General features: G+C 47.2%; 1 protein-coding gene across 5 annotated transcripts in view; it reads left to right on the forward strand.

Annotated features, from left to right (window-relative positions):
- The first annotated feature begins 596 nt into the window (after nt 1-596).
- The window catches only part of Cdkl1 (cyclin dependent kinase like 1), a 49,037-nt gene continuing 25,327 nt past the window's right edge, over nt 597-24,306 (forward strand). Inside the window, exons 1-3 of one of the 5 annotated variants that reach the window (XM_052739666.1) lie at nt 597-1,126; nt 1,769-2,055; nt 23,270-23,391. In XM_052739666.1, the coding sequence (XP_052595626.1) occupies nt 1,888-2,055; nt 23,270-23,391 (290 nt within the window). In that variant the 5' untranslated portion in view covers nt 597-1,126; nt 1,769-1,887. Of the gene's footprint in view, nt 1,127-1,157; nt 1,269-1,330; nt 1,538-1,768; nt 2,056-23,269; nt 23,392-24,306 lie in introns of those variants that run through there. The other 4 variants (XM_052739670.1, XM_052739669.1, XM_052739668.1 and 1 more) reach the window with 4 other exon arrangements.

Raw genomic sequence — 24,306 nt, forward strand, 5'->3', positions numbered from 1 at the left:
GTCTATACAAAAATCCCAAAGAACTTATGTAAGTTTCTCAGAACCCTGACGTGAGAACACATCCAGAGGGCAAACAAGAGTCAAATTCATATTAAAACCGTTAGACGTCATTAACCGCCTATTTCAGCAGCTAAAGTCATAAGTACCGCACGGATGTCGAGTACTGGGAACATCGCTAACGAGAAGGTAAAATGGAACAGCCAGAAATGGAAACATTTTGGTGGTTACTTACAAGAGATAAACTTGATGGTGCAACCCAGCAGTCCTCTCCTGAGTATTTCCCCCAAGAAAAATGAAAATATACGTTCATAGAAAGGGCTATGCATTGTATTTATAGTGGCTTCATGGATAATCACTCCAAACTGGAAACAATTCAAATATTCTTCAACCAGGCGTGATAAACACCTGCACATTCATACAACAGAATGCTACCCGACAATAAAAAGGTAGACTCTGATGATAAATGCAAGATGTGTGTGAATCTCAGATACTTTCTGTGAAATGAGAGGCTTATTCTCAAAAGCCGTGCAGTGTATACTCCCATTTATACGGTATTCTGGGAAAGGCAAAGCTATGGAGCAGACAAAATTCAAGAAATAGGGATTCACATTTGCACACCATTTCTGGGAGGGTCCCTAGTCCATCTCCGGACCTCATTATACGGCACACCCTATGCCAGACTGCCGCCACGCCCTGTGTGCCCAGCCCCAGCTTCTTCCTGAGCTCTGTGCAGATTTGCATCATTCCTTGGCCCGGGCTGGCCCGGGTTTTGCAGACATTTTCTCTGCTGAAGTCCAGCGCACACGCACCTCGGCGCCTAACCTAAGGGGTGAGAGGGCTGACAAGGTGTTGAGACTGTCAGTCCGGAGGCGCTCTACCTTATTTCAAAATTTCTTGACTGCCGCTGTCGCTGCGCCCTAACAGGTTCAATAAGGAAGTGACTGGGGAAATCAAGGCAGGCTCTGCAAGGTCCCACTGCATGGGAGGGAAGGCCAACCTGCCTCCCTCGATTGCCTCTCTCTCTCATTCATTTTCTGAAGCGGCCGCACCGAGCAGGACCCACGCAGCAGGACCCCTCCAGGGGTTCCCAGGGGAGGAGGGGACACCAAGGAGTGACCGATGTAAGGTATGGACCTGGCCACCGTTGCAGGAGCAGGCTGCTGGGAGGGCCCGGGTGCAGGAATCCTCCCCGCAGACGCCCCCACGCTGCGCCTTCCACGATCTAAATCCTGCGGACCTGCCGCGCGCGGGATCTGGGACCCTGCCAGGTGGCTGCGGGGACAGCAGGGCGGACGGCGGCCCCGCCCAGCCGGCGCGGTTCCCATGGGGATGGCGGTGGCGACCCAGCCGGGCTGCAGGCGGCTGGGCACCGGCTGGGCCCAGAGGCTCCGGGAGTCGGGGAGGGAGGTCCCTGCAGTCCCCGTCGCCCCGGGTTGCTCGCCCGGTGTCTTCTTCCGGAGGGAAATGAGACCCGAAATTAGAACCGGGGAAGCCCTTGGCCTTCGCGGTGCTCCAGCCAGCTCAAGTGTCTTAGATCGTATGAACCATAACGTTAAAAAGATAGATTATCTTACAGCTCGGCTCGTTTTAGGGTGATGGCTTAGCTACATCTTTAGCTCGAGGGGGTGAAACAGACTATTGGAAATTGGGTCGCCCGGGAGCCACCTGTAGGCTCCCAGCCTTGACCGTGATGTGATGTCATTGCTAGGGGTGGAGTCCACACCTGGTCGGTCCTAATTCTTTTAACTAGTGCCCTTGTTTTCTCCAGATCCTGGACCACAGCTCCTATTTGATGGGGCTCCAGGGCGGTCCGCCCTCCACCTGTTTCGTAAACAACGTTTAAACACTACATGAAAGTCCATTCTCAAGAAGACGTACTCCTCCGTGATGGAGAAATATGAAAAAATTGGGAAGATTGGAGAAGGCTCCTACGGGGTGGTGTTCAAGTGCAGAAACAGAGACACGGGTCAGATCGTGGCCATCAAGAGGTTTCTAGAAACTGAAGATGACCCTGTCATCAAGAAAATCGCCCTTCGAGAAATCCGCATGCTCAAGGTACTTGATTCGCTTTTTCTGGGGTGAGGTTATGCCCCCTTCCCTCACAGCCTTGTGTCCTCGGTGGCACAAACCCGAGTCTGTGTGCAGGGAACCGATTATGTAAGAGTGTAAGCAAGGGGAAAAGGAGAGGTGTGTGTGGCAGCCCTCTCTTGCAGAGAAACTGAGGTATTTCACTTCTCCCCCGGTTACTGGTCATCTGTCAGCATGTCATCTTCAGACAGTCTTTTCGAAAGTTCCTGATATGCAGAATTTAAAACAACTCAACTTTGCTAGAGTTCTTGAGTTTTAAGCTCTTAAACTGTTTTCAATTAATATTTAAATCCATTTTTTTTCTGTTTTCTTGGGCTGCGGGGTGGTGTGTGTGCATCTGTATGAGTTCGCATGTGTGTGGGAGCATGTGCTATGTACGTACCTCCGTGTTTTCCAAGCACACTCCGTGGCACCTGCTAGGCTCCCAATAAATGTTCTTATTCAATTTTTTAGGGTTTATGAAATAAACTCATAAGGAAAAGTAGGTGTTACAGGTCAGTCCTAACTGAGTGAGAAAGAATCAGTTCCCCCAAGTTGACCTCTGACACCACATTACTCTGTAGTATCTGTGTGTTCCACCTACCAAAATGAGTAAAAATGTAATGTAGAAAGAAAAAAAAAAAGGTGAGGCATGTGATGAGTACAGCAGAGACTGTGTTCCCAGCTGAAAGCCTATGTGTTCAGGAGGTGGAACTGTACACCAGAGCTGATTTCAAAGCCGGAAGCCACCACCCTCTCAAGGCAATGCTTCTTCGCTAGTCTAAGTAAGGTGGTGGGAGGTTACTGGTTTTCTGTCCCTTTAATCTGGCTCTTCAAAATTATATGATATTCTGAATATCTAGTGTGTACTCGGTGCATATTTGGTAGCGAAGTGAACTGAGGGTTTGTTAAGTGAACTCATATTTTCTTCGCTGACCCAGTAAGTTCTTACTGAGCCTAACTGCACAGTTGTTTCAGAAGCTCAGCTCTTGGAAGGTAGGTGGAATAAAATTCACCCCAACCTCACTTCTGGTGTACCGAGATCCTAATGGGCAGAGTCTGTGTCGTCCGTCTCCTGTCCCCATGGCTGGCAAGAGTCATTCTGGTGCTGGGGGTTTTTTTTTTGTTGGTTTTTTTTTTTTTTTTTTTTTTTTGGTTTTGGTTTTGGTTTTTCGAGACAGGGTTTCTCTGTGTAGCTTTGCGCCTTTCCTGGATCTTGCTCTGTAGCCCAGGCTGGCCTCGAACTCACAGAGATCCGCCTGCCTCTGCCTCCCGAGTGCTGGGATTAAAGGCATGCGCCACCACTGCCCGGCACTGGTGCTGTTGAGTAAAGAAAGCATGTTGGAATTGGACTTTGAAGTTGAAGGGGCACAAGGAACGAGATGAAGCAGCCGTGTTTCAGGTGGGCTGAGCTGGAACTTTGGCGTGGCTGTGTGGCTCTCTCTAGGATTCTAGCCAGGGTAGGAAATGCGGGGAGTTGCTACCCGGCAGATTGCAGCTAGCTGAGTTCCTACAGGGGTGTCTGGGATGTCCAGTGAGAAGCTGAGGCTTTTTGTGATCCCTGATGAGGTGAAGAGAAAAACTCAGACTGAGACCTCTGAGCAAAGGGGTGAAGAAGCCTCAGTGCCCCCAGCCCTGATGATGAGGGCTGACCCCAGACTGCCCATTGCAGATGCAGAAGAGTGGTAGCTTGAGGCAGGAAGTGGGGCTTTGGCTGTCATGTTAAGGTATCTGTCTTTCTTCTGAATAGTCAAGATATTTACTTATTTATTTATTTTAGAGACAGGGTTTCTCTGTGTAGCCCTGGCTGTCCTGAAACTCTCTCTGTAGACCATGCTGGCCTCCAACTCAGAGATCCGCCTGCCTCTGCTTCCCAAGTGCTGGGATTAAAGGCATGTACCACCACTGCCCAGCCTGCCAAGTTTTTTTTTTTTTTTTTATTAAAAGTTGTCAGTTGCAGACTTTTGGACTCACAGACCACTGAAGTTTCAACACACACCTTTTTCTCTTTAGCAATTGAGGTAGAGTTATCAGGATTTCTCAGAGTCCTGTTAGCATTTGGATCACAGTCTTGCACCACCACACCATGCTGTGCTTTCTCTTTCCATTCTTTGAAACAGGGGCTTATGCTGTAGACCAGGCTAGCCCTTGAACTCCGTGCTAGGGATTGAACCCAAGGTCTCTCATAAACCTGGCAAGTGCTACACCCGTGCTGCACCCTCAGCCCAGTCAGGACTTCAACCAACCTAACTACTATCTTAACCAACTCTTCTTTAAAAAAAATCAGACACTTTAATACTAAAATGGAAACTAGAAAAGGTACCCTTTGTGGGAAACACCACCTTCCTGAGAGAGAGAGAACAATTGGCCATAACATCTAACTTCATCTTCTCTGCTGTGCAGTGCATGTCGGGGTGTGTGTGTGTGTGTGTGTGTGTGTGTGTGTGTGTGTGTGTGTGTGTGTGTGTGTTGCAGGCCCCTTTTCTTAGCTTCACTATCCATCCATGAAACGGTGACATCATTTGTCTTGTGCACTGTAAATCTCATAACTGTCAATACTACATCTGGGGACAAAAAGGAACCAGATCAAGGGCTGTCCTACACAGAGGCTCTAAAGCTGGTCAAACAAAATACCGTTTTTGTGGCTCCAGTTGCCTTGACGGGACATTCCTGGGATTCCATATTGTAACAGAATCGGAATCTTTTCCGGGCTTTGCTTCACAGCATAAAGTAAGGCCCAGTGACTGCTGCCAACTTCCTAACTATAGTTGTTTCTTTGTAAACAGATGAAACTCTGGGAGGTAATTGTCTAGCAACCAGCTGGGTGGTTTTAAAGGAGGTACCTCTTCCGTGTTTCCCTTTCAGGTGTTAAGTCCCATCAGGAAGCTATAATCCCACCAGGGGATTAGAATATCAAGACCTCTATTCTAACTTGCTCAGTTTTCTTACTAGAGGCTTTTTTTTTATTTGTTTGTTTGTTTGTTTGTACTGGAAACACTACAAATAGCATTATTTCAAACCAATTGGAGTGGGGAAAGTGTGACTCTTTTTTTTACAAAACAAATTTGGTTTTGATAATAATATACCTCCACCTAAAGAAGATGTAGCCCTGTGCTCACCAAGATACTCTGTGAAAGTCAACTCTTCAATATCGCAATTTTCAACTGGAATTTTCCTAGGTTATATAACTGAGCTTGGTTAAAAAAAAAAAAAGTCCAAAGAAAAGAAGAGAAGGTGAGTCTGTCTCCTCAGAGCAGTAGGCAACACCACAGTCTCCTAAAATTATAAAAGCAAACAAGTGCTCTTTTGAAAACAGTCAGATCATCCTCTGGGGACAAGTTAATATCATTCTTGTGACGGGAATAAAATTGTGCAGTGGCACATAGGCTCAGTGGACCTCTTTCGAGTCACTTTCTATCACACGGAGAAAAGAATGAATTGCATTGGGCTGGTATTTTTGGTGAGATGCTTGTATTTGGCAAGCATTTACAGAACTCTGCCACATCCCAGGCACTGTCCTTGGCTGCCGCTCCCATGAACTCATGTCTTAGCAAGAGAGACCAACAATAAACACGTAAGAAAACGTGTGGTAAGGAAACAAGCAGGATCTGGGGAAAGGGCAGGGGTGTGGCATTCAAACCCTTTCTATAATGTGGTTTTAAACATGTTACTAACACATACATGTGCTAAAGACGTAGTGCATGGCAGGAAGAGTGGTCATGAGGGTAGCCAGAAGTCAGAGAGGGTAAAGGTCTCTAGTAGCTGCACATGCCTTTAATCCCAGCACTCGGGAGGCAGAGGCAGGCGGATCTCTGTGAGCTCGAGGCCAGCCTGGTCTACAGAGTGAGTCCCGGGACAGCCAGGGCTACACAGAAAAAGACCTGTCTTGAAAAAGAAAAAGGAAAAGAAAGAAGGAGGGAGGGAAGAAGAAAGAAAGAGAAAAAAGAGAGAAAGCAAAAAGGAAAACAGAAAAGAACATCACTTTAAATCTAAAGTCAGGTATCAGACTGGGGAGATGGTTCAGTGGGTAAAACTACTTGTTACATAAGTGCTGGGATCTGAGTTTGGATGCCCAGAAACCATGTTTAAAAAAAAGTCCCATGCTTAGCGAGACCAGCTAGAATCCCAACAACCCCTACAGGGAGGTTGGAGGCGGAGCCAAGAGAATCTCCCAAAGCTTGTGGGCCGGGTAGCCTGGTGTACACAGCAGGAAAACATACTGTCCTCTGACCTTCAAATGCACACTGTGGCACACACAAATGAACTCACACACACACGTGAACATGTAGGGTGTGTACACACACACACACACACACACACACACACACACACACACACACACAAAGAAGCCAGGCAACATGGGCTAGAGCATCAGGGGCCCCGTGGCTTTAATAGGATACATGTAAGCGTATAAATGTGCTCTCATCCATCCCAGCCCCCCCCCCATTCCGCTCCCAGCGATATCTATATATCCAGCAAAGGAAACCGTGTGGTTAAGAAAAACATGAAACCGCCCCAGGTCCCTGCGGCTGCCCTATTCCCTGTGGAGTGAAGTGGTAGAGCTGTTGAGGGAAGAAGGACTCTATTCCATCCAGCCTTGATGGAACAGATGGCCCTGGGGCAGTTGGAGATTAAAAATAGTGTGACTGGGGGTGCCTGGGTGACCCACCTCCAGCAGGTGGTATAAGGGACAATAGAGTAGGCTAGACCAACTTCAGTGGAACAGCCAGAAGCACAGCTGGGACCGAGTGACAGCTCCCTCTCTCCTTCTCCCTCCCAAGACAGGAAAAATGAGATAAAGAAGGAGAGGGCATTGCACATTTTCACTTGGCAGGAAGGAGCTGGTGGCCCAGCAGACTGGTTCGGGATGGTGAATGATTGGCCAGAATCCTCCTAGACAGGAAGCTGGAATGTAGACCCAGCTCTGTCCGTCACCAGCCGTGGGTCCTCACCACCTGTTTGTCCTCTCCCGCGGGGCCTGCTCTGTGAGACCTGTGGCTCCCACGGAAGTCTGAGTACAGACTGGGAATGAGCACAGTGGGAACAGGGGTTCCTCACAATCCTCATTGCTTAACTCCAGAGGTTTTGGTTTTTTAAGAAGGAAAAGTTACCATTTGCTACCAACAGAGATGAGAATTAGTGTGGGAGGAATGTGCACATCTGAAACTTGACTAGGGGCTGGAGAAACGTTGCTTAGTGGTGGAGACCGGGCATGGCACACACAAGTTCGTGGTGGATGTCCAGTATCACAAAACTCACTCTGCTATAAATGTTACAAAATTCGTCGCATGCGTTTGTTGGGGGGCAGGCACACCACACTAATGTGTACATGAACTTGTGCGTGCAAGTGGAGGCTAAAGGTCAACCTCCATAATCATTCCTTAGGTGCTGTACACCTCGTTTTTCTTGAGACAGGGTCTTTCTTTGGCCTGGAGCTTGCCAATTAGGTTAGGCTGGCTAGCCGGTCAGCCCCAGGGATCTGCGTGTTTTTGCCTTCCCAGGGCTGGAAGCATGTGCCGGAAGCATGTGCCACCATACCTGGCCTGTTTGTTTGTTTGTTTGTTTTGTTTTAGAGACAGATTCTCTCTATGTAGCCTTGGCTAACCTCGAACTCCATATGTAGACCAGGCTAGCCTTGAACTCATGAAGCTGGGCCTATCTCTGCCTCCCCAGTGTTCAGATTAAAGGCATGCACCACCTTGCCCAGCCTTGCCTAGCTTTTTCAGGTGGGTTCTAGGTATTGAACTCAGGTCCTCCCCCTTGCATAGCAAGGGCTTTACCAACTGAGCCATTACCCAGTGCCTACAGTATGCATTCTTCTAAAAGCAGTTTTATTACATTTATCTGTGTGTGTTTATGTGGGCACACACGCACGTGACACGAGGTACATGTGGACGTTAGAAGACAACCCACAGTAACCGGTTCTCTCCTACTGTGAGCTCCCGAGGACTGAACCCCGATCACCAGGTTGTCGGGCAACTGTCTTACTGTTGAGGCATTTTGCTGGCCCTCCAGGATGCATCTTTAATAAGAACCATGTCACCCCCCCCAAAAAAAAGATCTAAATCACTTCTTACAGGAGGATGACAGAATGTCTAATCTTTTTTATTGTAGAAAGCACAGATACACATGCAATGTATGTACAGCTCTCTGGTATATCTATAGCATTAAGTTCCTTCTGTAAGCAATTAGGGATTGCTTTTGTAAGTAATCTTGTGGCGTTTGGTCCTTTCAAAAATAAAATGGCACCTCAGGAAAACAAAATTGAGGAAGGTATGCAGATGTGAATGAGGCTGGTATACACCACCTGGCAGAAACTGCTCTCAGCTGACCTGAGTCATGTCGGTGCTGGGAGACGCTGCTGTTCTCCTCCCCCTCCCCCACCCACACCCACCCACCCCACACACACACCCTCCATCCTCCAGTGGGAACCCAGCTGTGTGACTGTGTGGCCCCAGAGCTGTGGCTAGGGACCTCCGTGTGGGATCCTGTTCCAGGCTGTCAGGTGACCTTGGACAAGCTCTGGTGCCTCCTGGAACCCCGCCCACCCTTATCTCCTGATTTATGTCTCTGCCTGGTACTGCTTCACTGGCTTTTTGCTGAGGGGAGCACACAGTGCTCTCAGCCAAACACGGAACTGCGGCCAGGCAGCCTCAAGATGCAGGAACAGAAGAGGGAAGGTCAAAAGCAGCAGCCGTAGCCGGGGAAAGAAAAAAACTAATGGAGAAAGGCAGAGGGGTGGGGTTTGAACATGGGACTGTCTCCAAAGGGACATGCTCCATGCCGAGCTTGCACCCGGCTCCCCAGGAGGCTCACTGCCTGTAAACCTCAGACCCGGAATACTGTGGGGAGTCACCAGCTTGCTGTCAGGCATCGTTGGGAAAAAGAGGACCCCTTAAGGCTCCTTGGTATTCAACAAAAGCATTAACTAAGCACATAATATGAGCTCTGTGCCAGGCCCATGCCACTAAATACCACCAACACGCCACGTGAGTGCCCCCCAGCACACAGCTTAGTCCACGCTCTCGTCTTTTTAAAGGCACCAGCTTACCCAGTGTTAGTCGGAGGAATATTTCACATGCAAGCAAAAACCTCAGTGGCTAATCTTGTGGCATTTGGTCCTTTCAAAAATAAAAAACCAGGAAAAAAAATTGAATCCTTCTGTGGCTAACCCTTTCTAGGTTTCTTTTCTTCAGCTTGTTCAATTTGCTTACAAAATTGGATTAATAATGCAATCCACTAGTCAGGAAAGTTAATACTAGTCTCCTCATTGTTTCAGCCATGTTCAGCAGCGCTGTTATGGATTATAGGGGATTAGACTCGCAAACTCAAGTATTGGTAAGGATCACATTAATACCACAAAAGTGCAAAGGTGGATGAATGGCCAGCAGTGTGGATAGGGACTGGAGCAAACCGGCGAGCTCATGTCTCTGAACGGGGCCATGTTCAGCCCCAAAGGCTGCCCACTCGGGAAGATAAATTTCCAGTTCTTTTGACAAGAAACTAGAATTTTGTGTGATATCTCCTGAGATATTTTTCTCTACAGTTTTTGAAAGAAAAAATCAAAACATTTGTTATTTGTTTTTTTGTGTGTGCGTGTATGAGTGCACGCGTGCTGCGGCATGCACACAGGGGTCAGAGGACAGCTTTCAGGAGTCAGCAGCCCCTGCCTTCTGCCTTGTTGAGGTAGAGTCTCCCTTGTTTCTGCTCCTGTGCTTTGTATCCCAGGCTGAGTGGCTCACTAGCTTCCAGGCAGTCTGACTCCACCTCCCATCTCACCAGAGGGGTGCTGAGATTTCAGATTCACATCATCGCACCCGACTTCACCGTCACACACGACTTCACCATCACACACGGCTTCACCATCACACACAGACTTCACCATCACACATGACTTCACCATCACACACGACTTCACCATCACACACGACTTCACCATCACACACGGCTTCACCATCACACATGACTTCACCATCACACAGACTTCACCATCACACACAGACTTCACCATCACACATGACTTCACCATCACACACGACTTCACCATCACACACATGACTTCACCATCACACACGGCTTCACCATCACACAGACTTCACCATCACACATGACTTCACCATCACACACGACTTCACCATCACACAGACTTCACCATCACACATGACTTCACCATCACACATGACTTCACCATCACACAGACTTCACCATCACACACAGACTTCACCATCACACATGACTTCACCATCACACACAGACTTCACCATCACACACGGCTTCACCATCACACATAACTTCACCATCACACAGACTTCACCATCACACATGACTTCACCATCACACATGACTTCACCATCACACAGACTTCACCATCACACACAGACTTCACCATCACACATGACTTCACCATCACACATGACTTCACCATCACACACAGACTTCACCATCACACATGACTTCACCATCACACACAGACTTCACCATCACACATGACTTCACCATCACACATGACTTCACCATCACACACAGACTTCACCATCACACATGACTTCACCATCACACATGACTTCACCATTACACATGACTTCACCATCACACAGACTTCACCATCACACAGACTTCACCATCACACACGACTTCACCATCACACACGACTTCACCATCACACACAGACTTCACCATCACACACATGACTTCACCATCACACATGACTTCACCATCACACATGACTTCACCATCACACACGACTTCACCATCACACATGACTTCACCATCACACATGACTTCACCATCACACACAGACTTCACCATCACACACAGACTTCACCATCACACACAGACTTCACCATCACACATGACTTCACCATCACACACATGACTTCACCATCACACACATGACTTCACCATCACACATGACTTCACCATCACACATGACTTCACCATCACACATGACTTCACCATCACACACAGACTTCACCATCACACACAGACTTCACCATCACACACGGCTTCACCATCACACACAGACTTCACCATCACACATGACTTCACCATCACACACGACTTCACCATCACACACATGACTTCACCATCACACACGGCTTCACCATCACACAGACTTCACCATCACACATGACTTCACCATCACACACAGACTTCACCATCACACAGACTTCACCATCACACACAGACTTCACCATCACACACGACTTCACCATCACACAGACTTCACCATCACACACAGACTTCACCATCACACACAGACTTCACCATCACACATGACTTCACCATCACACACAGACTTCACCATCACACACAGACTTCACCATCACACATGACTTCACCATCACACACAGACTTCACCATCACACATGACTTCACCATCACACACAGACTTCACCATCACACACAGACTTCACCATCACACACGACTTCACCATCACACACAGACTTCACCATCACACATGACTTCACCATCACACATGACTTCACCATCACACACAGACTTCACCATCACACACAGACTTCACCATCACACACAGACTTCACCATCACACAGACTTCACCATCACACATGACTTCACCATCACACACGGACTTCACCATCACACATGACTTCACCATCACACATGACTTCACCATCACAAATGACTTCACCATCACACACAGACTTCACCATCACACATGACTTCACCATCGCACAGACTTCACCATCATACATGACTTCACCATCACACACGGACTTCACCATCACACATGACTTCACCATCACACATGACTTCACCATCACACATGACTTCACCATCACACATGACTTCACCATCACACACGACTTCACCATCACACACAGACTTCACCATCACACATGACTTCACCATCGCACAGACTTCACCATCACACACAGACTTCACCATCACACACAGACTTCACCATCACACAGACTTCACCATCACACAGACTTCACCATCACACATGACTTCACCATCACACACAGACTTCACCATCACACAGACTTCACCATCACACATGACTTCACCATCACACACAGACTTCACCATCACACACATGACTTCACCATCACACACAGACTTCACCATCACACATGACTTCACCATCACACACGGCTTCACCATCACACATGACTTCACCATCACACAGACTTCACCATCACACACAGACTTCACCATCACACATGACTTCACCATCACACAGACTTCACCATCACACATGACTTCACCATCACACAGACATCACCATCACACATGACTTCACCATCACACATGACTTCACCATCACACACGACTTCACCATCACACACAGACTTCACCATCACACATGACTTCACCATCACACATGACTTCACCATCACACAGACTTCACCATCACACAGACTTCACCATCACACACAGACTTCACCATCACACATGACTTCACCATCACACACAGACTTCACCATAACACACAGACTTCACCATCACACACAGACTTCACCATCACACACGGCTTCACCATCACACATGACTTCACCATCACACACGACTTCACCATCACACACAGACTTCACCATCACACAGACTTCACCATCACACACGACTTCACCATCACACACGACTTCACCATCACACACGACTTCACCATCACACACAGACTTCACCATCACACACGGCTTCACCGTCACACACGGCTTCACCGTCACACACGACTTCACCATCACACACGACTTCACCATCACACACAGACTTCACCGTCACACACGGCTTCACCGTCACACACGGCTTCACCGTCACTCACGACTTCACCGTCACACACGACTTCACCATCACACATGACTTCACCGTCACACACAGACTTCACCGTCACACATGACTTCACCATCACACATGACTTCACCATCACACACAGACTTCACCATCACACACAGACTTCACCATCACACACAGACTTCACCATCACACATGACTTCACCATCACACACATGACTTCACCATCACACACAGACTTCACCATCACACACAGACTTCACCATCACACACGACTTCACCATCACACACAGACTTCACCATCACACACATGACTTCACCATCACACATGACTTCACCATCACACATGACTTCACCATCACACATGACTTCACCATCACACATGACTTCACCATCACACACGACTTCACCATCACACACGACTTCACCATCACACACGGCTTCACCATCACACACAGACTTCACCATCACACACGACTTCACCATCACACAGACTTCACCATCACACACAGACTTCACCATCACACACGACTTTACCATCACACAGACTTCACCATCACACAGACTTCACCATCACACAGACTTCACCATCACACAGACTTCACCATCACACACGACTTCACCATCACACATGACTTCACCATCAAACATGACTTCACCATCACACATGACTTCACCATCACACACGGCTTCACCATCACACACAGACTTCACCATCACACACGACTTTACCATCACACATGACTTCACCATCACACACGACTTCACCATCACACACGACTTCACCATCACACACGACTTCACCATCACACACGACTTCACCATCACACACGACTTCACCATCACACACGACTTCACCATCACACACGACTTCACCATCACACACGACTTCACCATCACACACGACTTCACCATCACACACGACTTCACCATCACACACGACTTCACCATCACACACGACTTCACCATCACACACGACTTCACCATCACACACGACTTCACCATCACACACGACTTCACCATCACACACGACTTCACCATCACACACGACTTCACCATCACACACGACTTCACCATCACACATGACTTCACCATCACACATGACTTCACCATCACACATGACTTCACCATCACACATGACTTCACCATCACACATGACTTCACCATCACACATGACTTCACCATCACACACGACTTCACCATCACACACAGACTTCACCATCACACATGACTTCACCATCACACACGACTTCACCATCACACACGACTTCACCATCACACATGACTTCACCATCACACACAGACTTCACCATCACACATGACTTCACCATCACACACAGACTTCACCATCACACATGACTTCACCATCACACATGACTTCACCATCACACACGACTTCACCATCACACACGGCTTCACCATCACACATGACTTCACCATCACACATGACTTCACCATCACACACGACTTCACCATCACACACGGCTTCACCATCACACATGACTTCACCATCACACATGACTTCACCATCACACACAGACTTCACCATCACACACGACTTCACCATCACACACGGCTTCACCATCACACACAGACTTCACCATCACACATGACTTCACCATCACACATGACTTCACCATCACACACGACTTCACCATCACACACGGCTTCACCATCACACATGACTTCACCATCACACATGACTTCACCATCACACACAGACTTCACCATCACACACGGCTTCACCATCACACATGACTTCACCATCGCACACGGCTTCGTCATGTCAGTTCCAGGAGCAGATGTCAGGTCATCAAGCTTGTGAAGCCAGGCTTCTACCCTCTGAACCATCCCCTTAGGCCCCAAATTCGAAATATTAAAAGTAAAGAGAGTAGTGCAGTCGATACCCACAGACCTTTAACTAGCTGTGTCCATCAGCCGATGGAGCCTAGCTGCGTCCTCCCTCCCTATCCTGTCTCTGTTTCTTTCTCTCACCTCTGCCCTACCTGCACATTTTTGTCTGGGCCATCTGTCTAGATATTCGGCACAAGGTCCTTCTTCTATATAATAATCATGTTATGAAATGTGTCAGCAACGCAATACCGTTATCTAACGCGTAGTTGGTACCCAGACATTTCATACTGTTCCAATAGTAGCCACATAACTATGTGTGTATAAAGTGCATAAAGACTAATATGCAGGTGGGTGTGGGGATGTGCACAAGAGGCAGAGGCAGGAGGATCTCTGAGTTCAAGGCCAGCCTGGTCCACCTAGTGAGTCCCAGGCCAGTTAGGGCTACACAGTAAGACCCTGACTCAAAACAACAATAACACCACCACCAAATACCCTGCAAACAAAACAAAAATCCTAATAAATGTAGCTAACAGGTTCTACTGTGCATTGGTAGTCTTGCCTGAATCAATTATTGTAATAGTTGTTTTACTGTACTTTCTTCTTATTAGTCTTTTTTTTTCTGTTAGAAAAGAACTTTCACCCTCCAGACATATACTTATTAATATCATTATATATTCCTGAATGTTTAAATTCAACACGTTATATGCTCTTAGTATGGTATAATTACTCTTTTCGATTCCCAAAGCATCACATGTTTGGTTATTTGGCCTCCTTCAGCCTGCTCCTGGGTTCTGACAGGCGTCCCCCATGGTTTGAAGACTTTGCTCTGTGGTAGGCAAATAAAATGTCCTGGACTCATTTTCCGCTGACCCTGTGATCAGCCATTTCTCCGGGAACCTGATTCCTTTTAATGATAGGTAACAAAATGTCCTGATTTTAAAGTGTTAAGTAATTTTTTTTAATTCTCACGTCACTCAGGCCCAATATAACACAGGATCTACAAATACTGTTTGGCCATCAGGCTGCCAGTTTGGGGCCTTTGGACTCTCTGGCTTTGCTCTGTGCATATTGGCTCCAAGGACTCGAGGAGATGGGGCAGTAGAGGTTTGTTTTGTTTTGTTTTGACAGCACAGACTGACACTGGACATTTATGTAAACCGGCTGTCATTATCATGGAAGACAATGGGAGCAGTTTCTTGCCCACAACGAAAGAAATCAAACAGCCCCTTATCACCCCCTCTGTTTGTTCAACAAGTGGAGACCTGTCCAATTTCACTTCTACAAGATAATGCACAAACTGCAAATAGTAACCGGCTGTTTTGTTTGTTTACTCGAAGATGTTTTGGCTTAGCCCACGGGTGTTTATCGACACAGATTGTATTCTGGCTGCTAGTGAGAGGCCAGGCAATAAGCTGACAGGCAAATATTTCGAGCACAAAAGGAGCAGAGGTCAGCAAGCAGGTGTGTTACTGTCTTCGAGGCCCCCAGTCCACAATGTGATTAAACCCGTTCCCCAATCCATCAGTGTCACAGGCATTGTGTCCTGTGTCACACACCAGACCCAAGAAAAGAAAATAGCCCGGGAAGGAGGAGAGAGAATAAATGATTTTTAACAAATAATTTTAGATAGATTGGGTGGGTGTATGTGTTGGGAAATGAATCACTCGTGACAATAATTGTATTGTTCATGGATGCGATGTTTTGATACATGTTTATACTGTGGCACGATCAAATCAAGGTAATTAGCATACCTATCTCCTCAGATATTTGTCACATCTTGGTGCACTTGTGTGTGAGTATGTGGGTGTGTATGTGTGTATGTGCGTATGCAGGCGTGTTTGCATGAGTGTGTATATGCTGTGGGGGTCAGAGGACAGCCTTGGGTATTGTTGGTCAGACTTCACCCACCTTGTGTTTCAAGGCAAGTTCTCTCATTGGCCTGGAACTTGCTGTTAGCTGAGGCTGTCTGTTCTCCTGTCTCCGCCTCCCCAGGGCTGGGACTACACGAAGGTAGGCTGATGTAGGGGGGTAGACTACCCCTATGTCTGATCTTTTTATGTAGATTCTTGGGACTGAGCTCAGGCAGGTCTTTATGCTTACAAGGCAAACACTTTACCAACTGCAATATCTCCCTAGTCCCCGGATATTTTTTAGTCTTTGCGATGAAAACATTTAAAAATTCCGTCTTTGCATTATTTTGAATTATTATTATTATTATATAGTTATTAACTATACTCATTTTGTCACAGAGCAGAATGTGTAGGCTTTCAAAATGAGTGGCGGTATAATTCATCTTGATTTTTAAAACATTATCTTACTGCTTTCTTTCCCATTTATATTATTTTTTTATTCCCAACCTACAAGATTTCGAGCCAGACATGCTATATGATACTTTATATCATAAAATAGCCAAGCCACACCTGAAGGTAGTAATTTTCCTGTAGAATGGAATTTGTTTTTAAACTGGGTCAGGGACATGCCTTTCACTTCGGCTTTTAAAATGTTTTCATTCAGTTGTACATTTGGCAGGATTAATGTTTTATTCTGCAAATTTGCTTTCAACAGGCATATTCCCTTGTTAATGATTATCCTTCTTTATTATTTATTAACCTTAAGGGCCCTCTAGTAAAAATACCAGTGGGTAAAACTGTGTCTCTGAAAATCATTGAACTTGGTCTCCGTATCTGCCGGGACAATAGAAGGTGGGAGTTCCTAAACCACCCGGTGTTACCAATCACATTGAGAAACAACGTGCTTCGTAACTGCCGGTGCGTGGTGTCCTCCTCCGTGCCGGCTCAGCGTTATTTTCCACTGTGACCACGGCTGTACCAATCATTCTTTCATGGTATTTTTCACAACAAAACAGCTCAATCATCCACTGCACACTTCACTGGCCTGCTGGGTTTTCAGAAGGTTCCAGAAGAGATCGCAGGCCAGGAGTCCAGTCAGAAAAGCAGCCTGGCACATTCTGTCCCCCTCCAGCAAGCCTGTGAACAATCCTTAGCCCGCCTTCAGTTTCCCCAGAGCGGAGTTTTCCTTTTGACTGTTTTGTTCAGGGTTGTGCCGAGAGGAAGGCAGGCAATTCTGAGGGCTTCCGTTGTCTCTCTCTCTCACGGTGTAGGTCATGAAACTAACGTTTGCCAACTGCCAAGAGCGTCTACCCCAAATTTGCACTTGGGAGTGGAGGGAAGGGTCTCAAGCGTGGCTCTGTTGATCTGTTTGACCCTCTATGAATCAGTACTCTAACCTGGGGCTCTGAGAACACATTGAGTCTGAGATATCAGTGCTCAGACCTCAGACTTGATCACTTTGTAGGTTCACTTGGAATTGGTCACAGGTCCATTTGGGAGTGCCTATGGTGGCGTTGTAGGACCTTTCCACAAAGTTATTATGGTTTGTAAGCTGCATGAAGAACTTCAGTTTTCTATTCTAAAAGCCAACATACATTGGTATGTTTCCAATTTTGTGTTGGTGTGCATTCCTAGCTACCCTGTGCCTCACGCAGTCTGCGGGCCACGGGAAGGACACCTGAGAGACCTCATAGACAAACATCCACAGTTATTGAAGCTGTGGTTGAAAGCTACAGACTGTGAACCAGCTTCAGGACCAAGGTGTCCTCCTGACCCCCTCGTTCAGGCCAGTGAGTTATGGACAGAGAAGAAGAAGGTGCCTTGAGATGCCAAATCCACACAGTCTGGTTCTGGTTCACCACCCACTGCAGGATACCACAATGGGTCACAAAAGCCCCCAAATGAGAAGTCCTCTGGGTGCCTCTCAGTTCACTCTCCACCGGACCTTCCAGCAGCCCCATCACTGATGCCCACTTCTCTTTTGATGATACACCAGTGGGGTATATCACGCTCTCATTTTCTTTCTTGCCTGTGGGGACCCGCTGTCCTCTCCGCCTCTTCCTCGTCTCTGGGTGTTCAGGTTCTTTGGACATCTTCCTGTCTCAGCCAACTCTACGGCTTCACCACCACAGAGGGGGGCTCTCTGCCTTTGTCCTGTTCTAGCTCCAGGAACCCGGACAGGTACACTTCGGACTCTCAGAGTCCTGTGAAGTCGAAGGACCAAGAAGAGCTGCTTCTTCCCGTGGGCCTGCTCTTCCTCTCTGCTGGCGTCAGCATCCCCTCATTGGACAAATCTTGGTTTGTTCTTGACATCTTCCCTCCCGTTGTCTCTCAGCTCTAGTTTGTTGCCACATTCTGACTGTCTGGTAACAAAATATCTCCAAACAGTGCCTTTCTCCCATCTCTCTCCTCTCTGCTGGTCCAAGCCGTCGTCATCTCTTACATGCCGGAAGGCCCTGCACTCTCTCCTCTTGTCCGTTTCTGCCTCTTCTGAGCCATTCCAATCCCACTGCCATAATGCTCAAAAACCCAATGGCGCTGAGCAGTGGTGGCACACACCTTTAATCCCAGCACTCGGGAGGCAAAGGCAGGCGGATCTTTGTAAGTTCGAGGCCAGCCTGGTCTATGGAGCGAGATCCAGGAAAGGTGCAAAGCTGCACAGAGAAACCCTGTCTCGAAACCCCCTCTCCCCCACACACACAAAAAAACCCAACGGCTCTTTATCACAGCTTGCCGCACTTCCTTCCCGTGGCTTCCCATTGCACCTAAGATAAAGTGCAGCCCTCCAGGCCCTGCAGGAGCCATGTTCTGACTGGCTGGCTGGCCATGGCCCATGAACTTCACCCTCAAGACACACTCCTTCAGTTCCTTAAGTGGCCTAAGGGAAGTTCTCTCCCGAGACAGTCCAGTGGTCTTTACTGGTGTTCATGGGGAAGGAGGTTATTTGTTTTGGCAGGAGTGTGGTGGGGTAGGGGGCCATGAGGAATTAGTGCTTTCTTGCGTTGGGGTGAGTACTCTTTGATGGATACAATGTTTCAGTTTTGCACATAGAGTTCTAGAGATGGATTGGGTGTGAGAAATAATCCTCACTTTACACTAAGAATGCTGGAGTCTGGGAAACATAGCAGTTTACTTTACAGCGTTGCTAAGTTGGGCATCAGCCCAGGGAAAAGGTCTTTGGATTTAGTACAAAATAATGCTTTTAAAAATCCTAATCACAGGGCTCAGTGGTTAAGAGCACTGTTGAGTAGCTGTTCTTGCAGAGGACTAAGATTTGATTCCCAGCACCCACATGGCAGCTCACAACCACCTGTAAACTCCAATTCCAGGGGATCTGATGCCCTCTTCTGATCTCCGCTAGGCACCAGGCACAAGCGTGGCAAACAGATATACATGCAGGCAAAACATTCACACACACACACACACACACACACACACACACACACACACACACACACACCGTTTCCCTGCCTGCTGAATTCATTGGTTGAGTTCTTCAGGGAGGTACACTCTTCCCAGTGCCCAGCATTGTCTCTCCTCAGAAGAGTCCCATCCTATTGGGTCAGGATGCAAAGTTTTATCTATTGTATATCCTGGGACTGGAGATTCCCGTCAGGTCCAAAAGAAACTCTAATTCCCTAAACTCCAAAAGGCAGTGCGTATGTCCAGAAACGACAGTCTTGACCCAGCTCAAGCTAGACTGTAGAAGGATTTCTGGTGGTTAGATGAAAGAGAGTGTTCCTCAGGAGCTCGTGAGGTGGGTTCCCTTCCTGTCTGCCAAAGAGAGTCATTTCCCCCGCCTCTGGCAGAAGGGGTATGTAGCTCTCCATTGACATATATTTGTGGTTGCATATTAAAGCCCATGCTGGCCTCCAGACTCCCGCGGCCCCTACTCACAAGTGCCTGTTGTGTATTTCAAAGAATACACTAGAATCCTGGTTGCATCAGCTCTGGGCTTCCCTCCCCCCAGCTGCTCACCCTCCTTATAACCTTCTATTCTCTACTATTCCCCCCGCCCCGCCACACACATACGCACACACACACACACACACACGCATACACACACACACACACACACCTTGCTTTCTCAGTATCTCCACTATTCGCTTGTTATTCTCTGCTCTCCCCACTTCCCTAGTCCTGGCCATGTCCAGTCTGCTGGCCATGTCCAGTCTATTTCTTTCTCTCTCTGCCCTGGACTCTTCCAGATGCCTCTGGCTGTTCTCTCTCTTATCTACATTAAAAATCTCTCCCCTCATGGAGCGGCCATTTCAGTAGTTCCTTTATTGCACCTCTTGTGTACAATTCTCTCCTTTTCTGGTAGGTGAGCTCAGTCACGTGGCAGACTGCCTGTAACTCTTCAACCCTAGGATGGAGTCAAAGTGCCTAGGCAAGCAGGTGCCTGTGGTGGTACTGTGTTCCCCAAAATATTGTGCACCCTAATAAACTTATCTGGGGTCAGAGAACAGAACAGCCACTAGATACAGAGGCCAGAAAATAGTGGCACACACGCCTTTAATCCTATCACTTGGGAGGCAGAGATCCACCTGGATCTCTGTGAGCTTAAAGTCACACTGGAAACAGCCAGGCATGGTGACTCACGCCTTTAATCCCAGAAAGCAGAAAGGTATATAAGGCGTGAGGACCAGGAACTAGAGCTGGTTAAGCTTTTGGCTTGGTTAAGCTTTTAGGCTTTTAAGCAACACAGTTCAGCTGAGATCCATTTGGATGAGGACTTAGAGGCATCCAGTCTGAGGAAACAGAATCAGCTGAGAAAATAAGACCTTCTAAGATTCCTGCTACAGGTGCCAGCTGGCAGCTAGTGAAAAAAGGGCCTCCTGCTTATCTGTGATTCTCCAAGGAGCTCTAAATACACCTCATGCTGAAAATGGACCATATGATTTATTTCTTACCATGGTTACCATGCTTAAATATATGTGGACTTAGTGTCACTGAACTAGACATTTTTAAGTGCTTACAAACTAGGTTGTGCCGGGTGGTGGTGGCGCACGCCTTTAATCCCAGCACTCGGGAGGCAGAGCCAGGCGGATCTCTGTGAGTTCGAGGCCAGCCTGGACTACCAAGTGAGTTCCAGGAAAGGCGCAAAGCTACACAGAGAAACCCTGTCTCGAAAAACCAAAAAAAAAAAAAAAAAACAAACTAGGTTGTATAAATTTTATTACTTAGGGGTCAGTGTTTTGAGACAGGGTTTCTCTGTGTATCCCTGGCTGTTCTGGAACTCACTCTGTAGACCAAGCTAGCCTCAAACTCACAGAGATCTGCCTGCCTTTGTCTCCGAGGGCTGGGATTAAAGGCCTGTGCTACCACCGCTCAGTTTATCATGATATTTTTAATCAGGGAGAAAAGTTGACATGATAAAGATAACACTTGACTACAAAATCCTTGTAGAAAACCATTAGCAGCTGTTGTAGTTTGCGTGTGAATGTTCCAAGAGACGCGTGCATTTGAACATTGGTCACCAGCCGATGGCATTGTTTGGAAGGCTGTGGAGCCCTTAGGAGCTGGAGCCTTGCAAGGCAGGTCCCAGGGCGCGTGGAGGTGGGACTTGAGGTTTTATGGCCCAGACTCACTTTGTGACCTTCTCTGCTTTCTGACTGTCAGGCAATGGTATCAGCTGCCTCATACTCCTGTCCTGATGGACTGGATCCCTCTAGACCTTAAGCCAAACAAACCCGTCTTCCTGTACGTTGCTTTTTGTCACGTGTTTCAACACAACAAGAAGAAACGTAACGACTATCAAAGACTATTTGGAAAAAGAGGTGCAAAGGGCCAGTGTTAGAAATCGTCAAACAATAATGAAGAAGACACTAATGATAGTTATTGGTCATAAAGCAAGAATGGGCACTACGAAGAGAGAATTCACTGAGATGTGTGTGTGTGTGTGTGTGTGTGTGTGTGTGTGTGTGTGTGTGTGTGTGTGGTGGTGGTGGTGGTGATGGTGGTGGTGGTGTTACAAATCTCTTTTTTCTTTAGAAAAGATTTATATGCCAGGCATGGTGGCCCACACCTTTAATCATAGCACTTGGGAGGCAGACATAGGTAGATCTCTGTGAGTTGGAGGCCAGCCTGATCTAGATAGTGAGTTCTAGAAAAACTAGAGCTATATAATAGAGAGACTCTGTCTCAGAAAGAAAGGAGGAAAAGAAAGAAGGAAAGAAAGAAAGAAAGAAAGAAAGAAAGAAAGAAAGAAAGAAAGAAAGAAAGAAAGAAAGAAGAAAGGGGTTCCTACTGGATTTATCTATTCTATGTGTAGGTATCCATGAAACCAGAGAACATTAAACAGCTAAGTGAACATAGTTACTAATCACATATTAGTAATTACTAATTATTTAGTACTATGAGAGTGTGAGCCCTCTGGGGATTCTGACCCAGGGGCGTAGAGGCAGTCTGGGAGAACTCCTCAGAAGAGACACTGACTAGAGTCTGCCTTGAAGGCTGAGCTTGTGTCACCTCAGCCCGCCTCAGAATTCCCTTTCTTAGCCGGTCTCCTCAAATCGCTTTGCTTTCACAAACCACCTGGCCCCTGATCACACTCTACTTCTAAGTCACTGAGAAATAGTCCACAAACCTGATGACAGCCTCCTTCCACACACAGAATGAAACTCCTGAAGGGAAACAGCTCGATTTTTACTGGCTGGAACTCAGAGAAAGACACTCACTGCTCAGATAGAGAAAGACGCTCGCCACTCAGATTTACCTCCATGCCTCTTGTCCTTTCAGCAACTCAAGCATCCCAACCTCGTCAACCTCCTGGAGGTCTTCCGGAGGAAGCGGAGGCTCCACCTGGTGTTCGAGTATTGTGACCACACTGTGCTCCACGAGCTGGATAGATACCAGAGAGGGTGAGTGACCCACCCCTTACCCCAGGAACAGACAAAGCAAAGCTCACAGATTCGCCAGGGGAAAGTAGGTGCCGGGGCTTTTTCTTAAGGCAATGTAAGAAGCCATGCATGTGGTTCGTGTGTGTAACTGGGAGATTGAAACAAGACAACTGACGAGTTGAGGCCGCCCTGGGCCGTAAACCCTGCCTCAAAAACAAACAAGCAAAAAACCAAACAACAGCAATAAAAAAACAAATGAACAAAAGTAATGATCACCAGGTCTCTGATGCTGAGTTAACAGCTGAGAAATTAAAAAAAAAAAAATGTAACATGAGTTATAATGTCATTTCCATGAAGAACCCATGAGTAACGTATTAACATGAGGGACAAGCCTTGGCTTCTTGGGTTCATGTCTCTGCATTGAAGTTGTCGAGGCCTCTCAGAAAGAAGCAAGAGGAAGATAGTCGATGCTTTGCATCCAACTAGGGAAGCATAGTGGCTTGGATTTCAGAAGAAAGCATTTCTAAAGTATGGTGACACACACCTGTGATTCCAGCTCTTGGGAGGCTCAGGCAGGAGGATCACCAGTCTGAGGTGAGCCTGGGCTACACAGCAAGACTTTACCTCAAAATCCATCCTTCCATCCATCCATCCATCCATCCATACATACATACATACATACATACATACATACATACATGGATAAATAAATAAAGAAGAAAAGAAGAACAAAAGTAATCGCTAAGAGGAAGCTTGAGGCTTTTTCTAAAGCCTAAAGCAATCTAAGCGTTTGGTTTCCTGCATTAGTCAGGACTTCTTTGGTGCAGAAACTCAGCTTGAGGTGAGCGCCAGCAGAGAGCACAGGCGTCGGTGGCCATGACTGCAAGGGTGGGCGTGACTGGTGTGTGTGGCACAGGCTAGAAAGAACCGGGAAAG

This window comes from Peromyscus californicus, unplaced genomic scaffold (assembly GCF_007827085.1).
Source record: "Peromyscus californicus insignis strain IS unplaced genomic scaffold, ASM782708v3 Scaffold_15__1_contigs__length_86483966, whole genome shotgun sequence".
NCBI classification, from domain to species: Eukaryota; Metazoa; Chordata; class Mammalia; order Rodentia; family Cricetidae; genus Peromyscus; species Peromyscus californicus.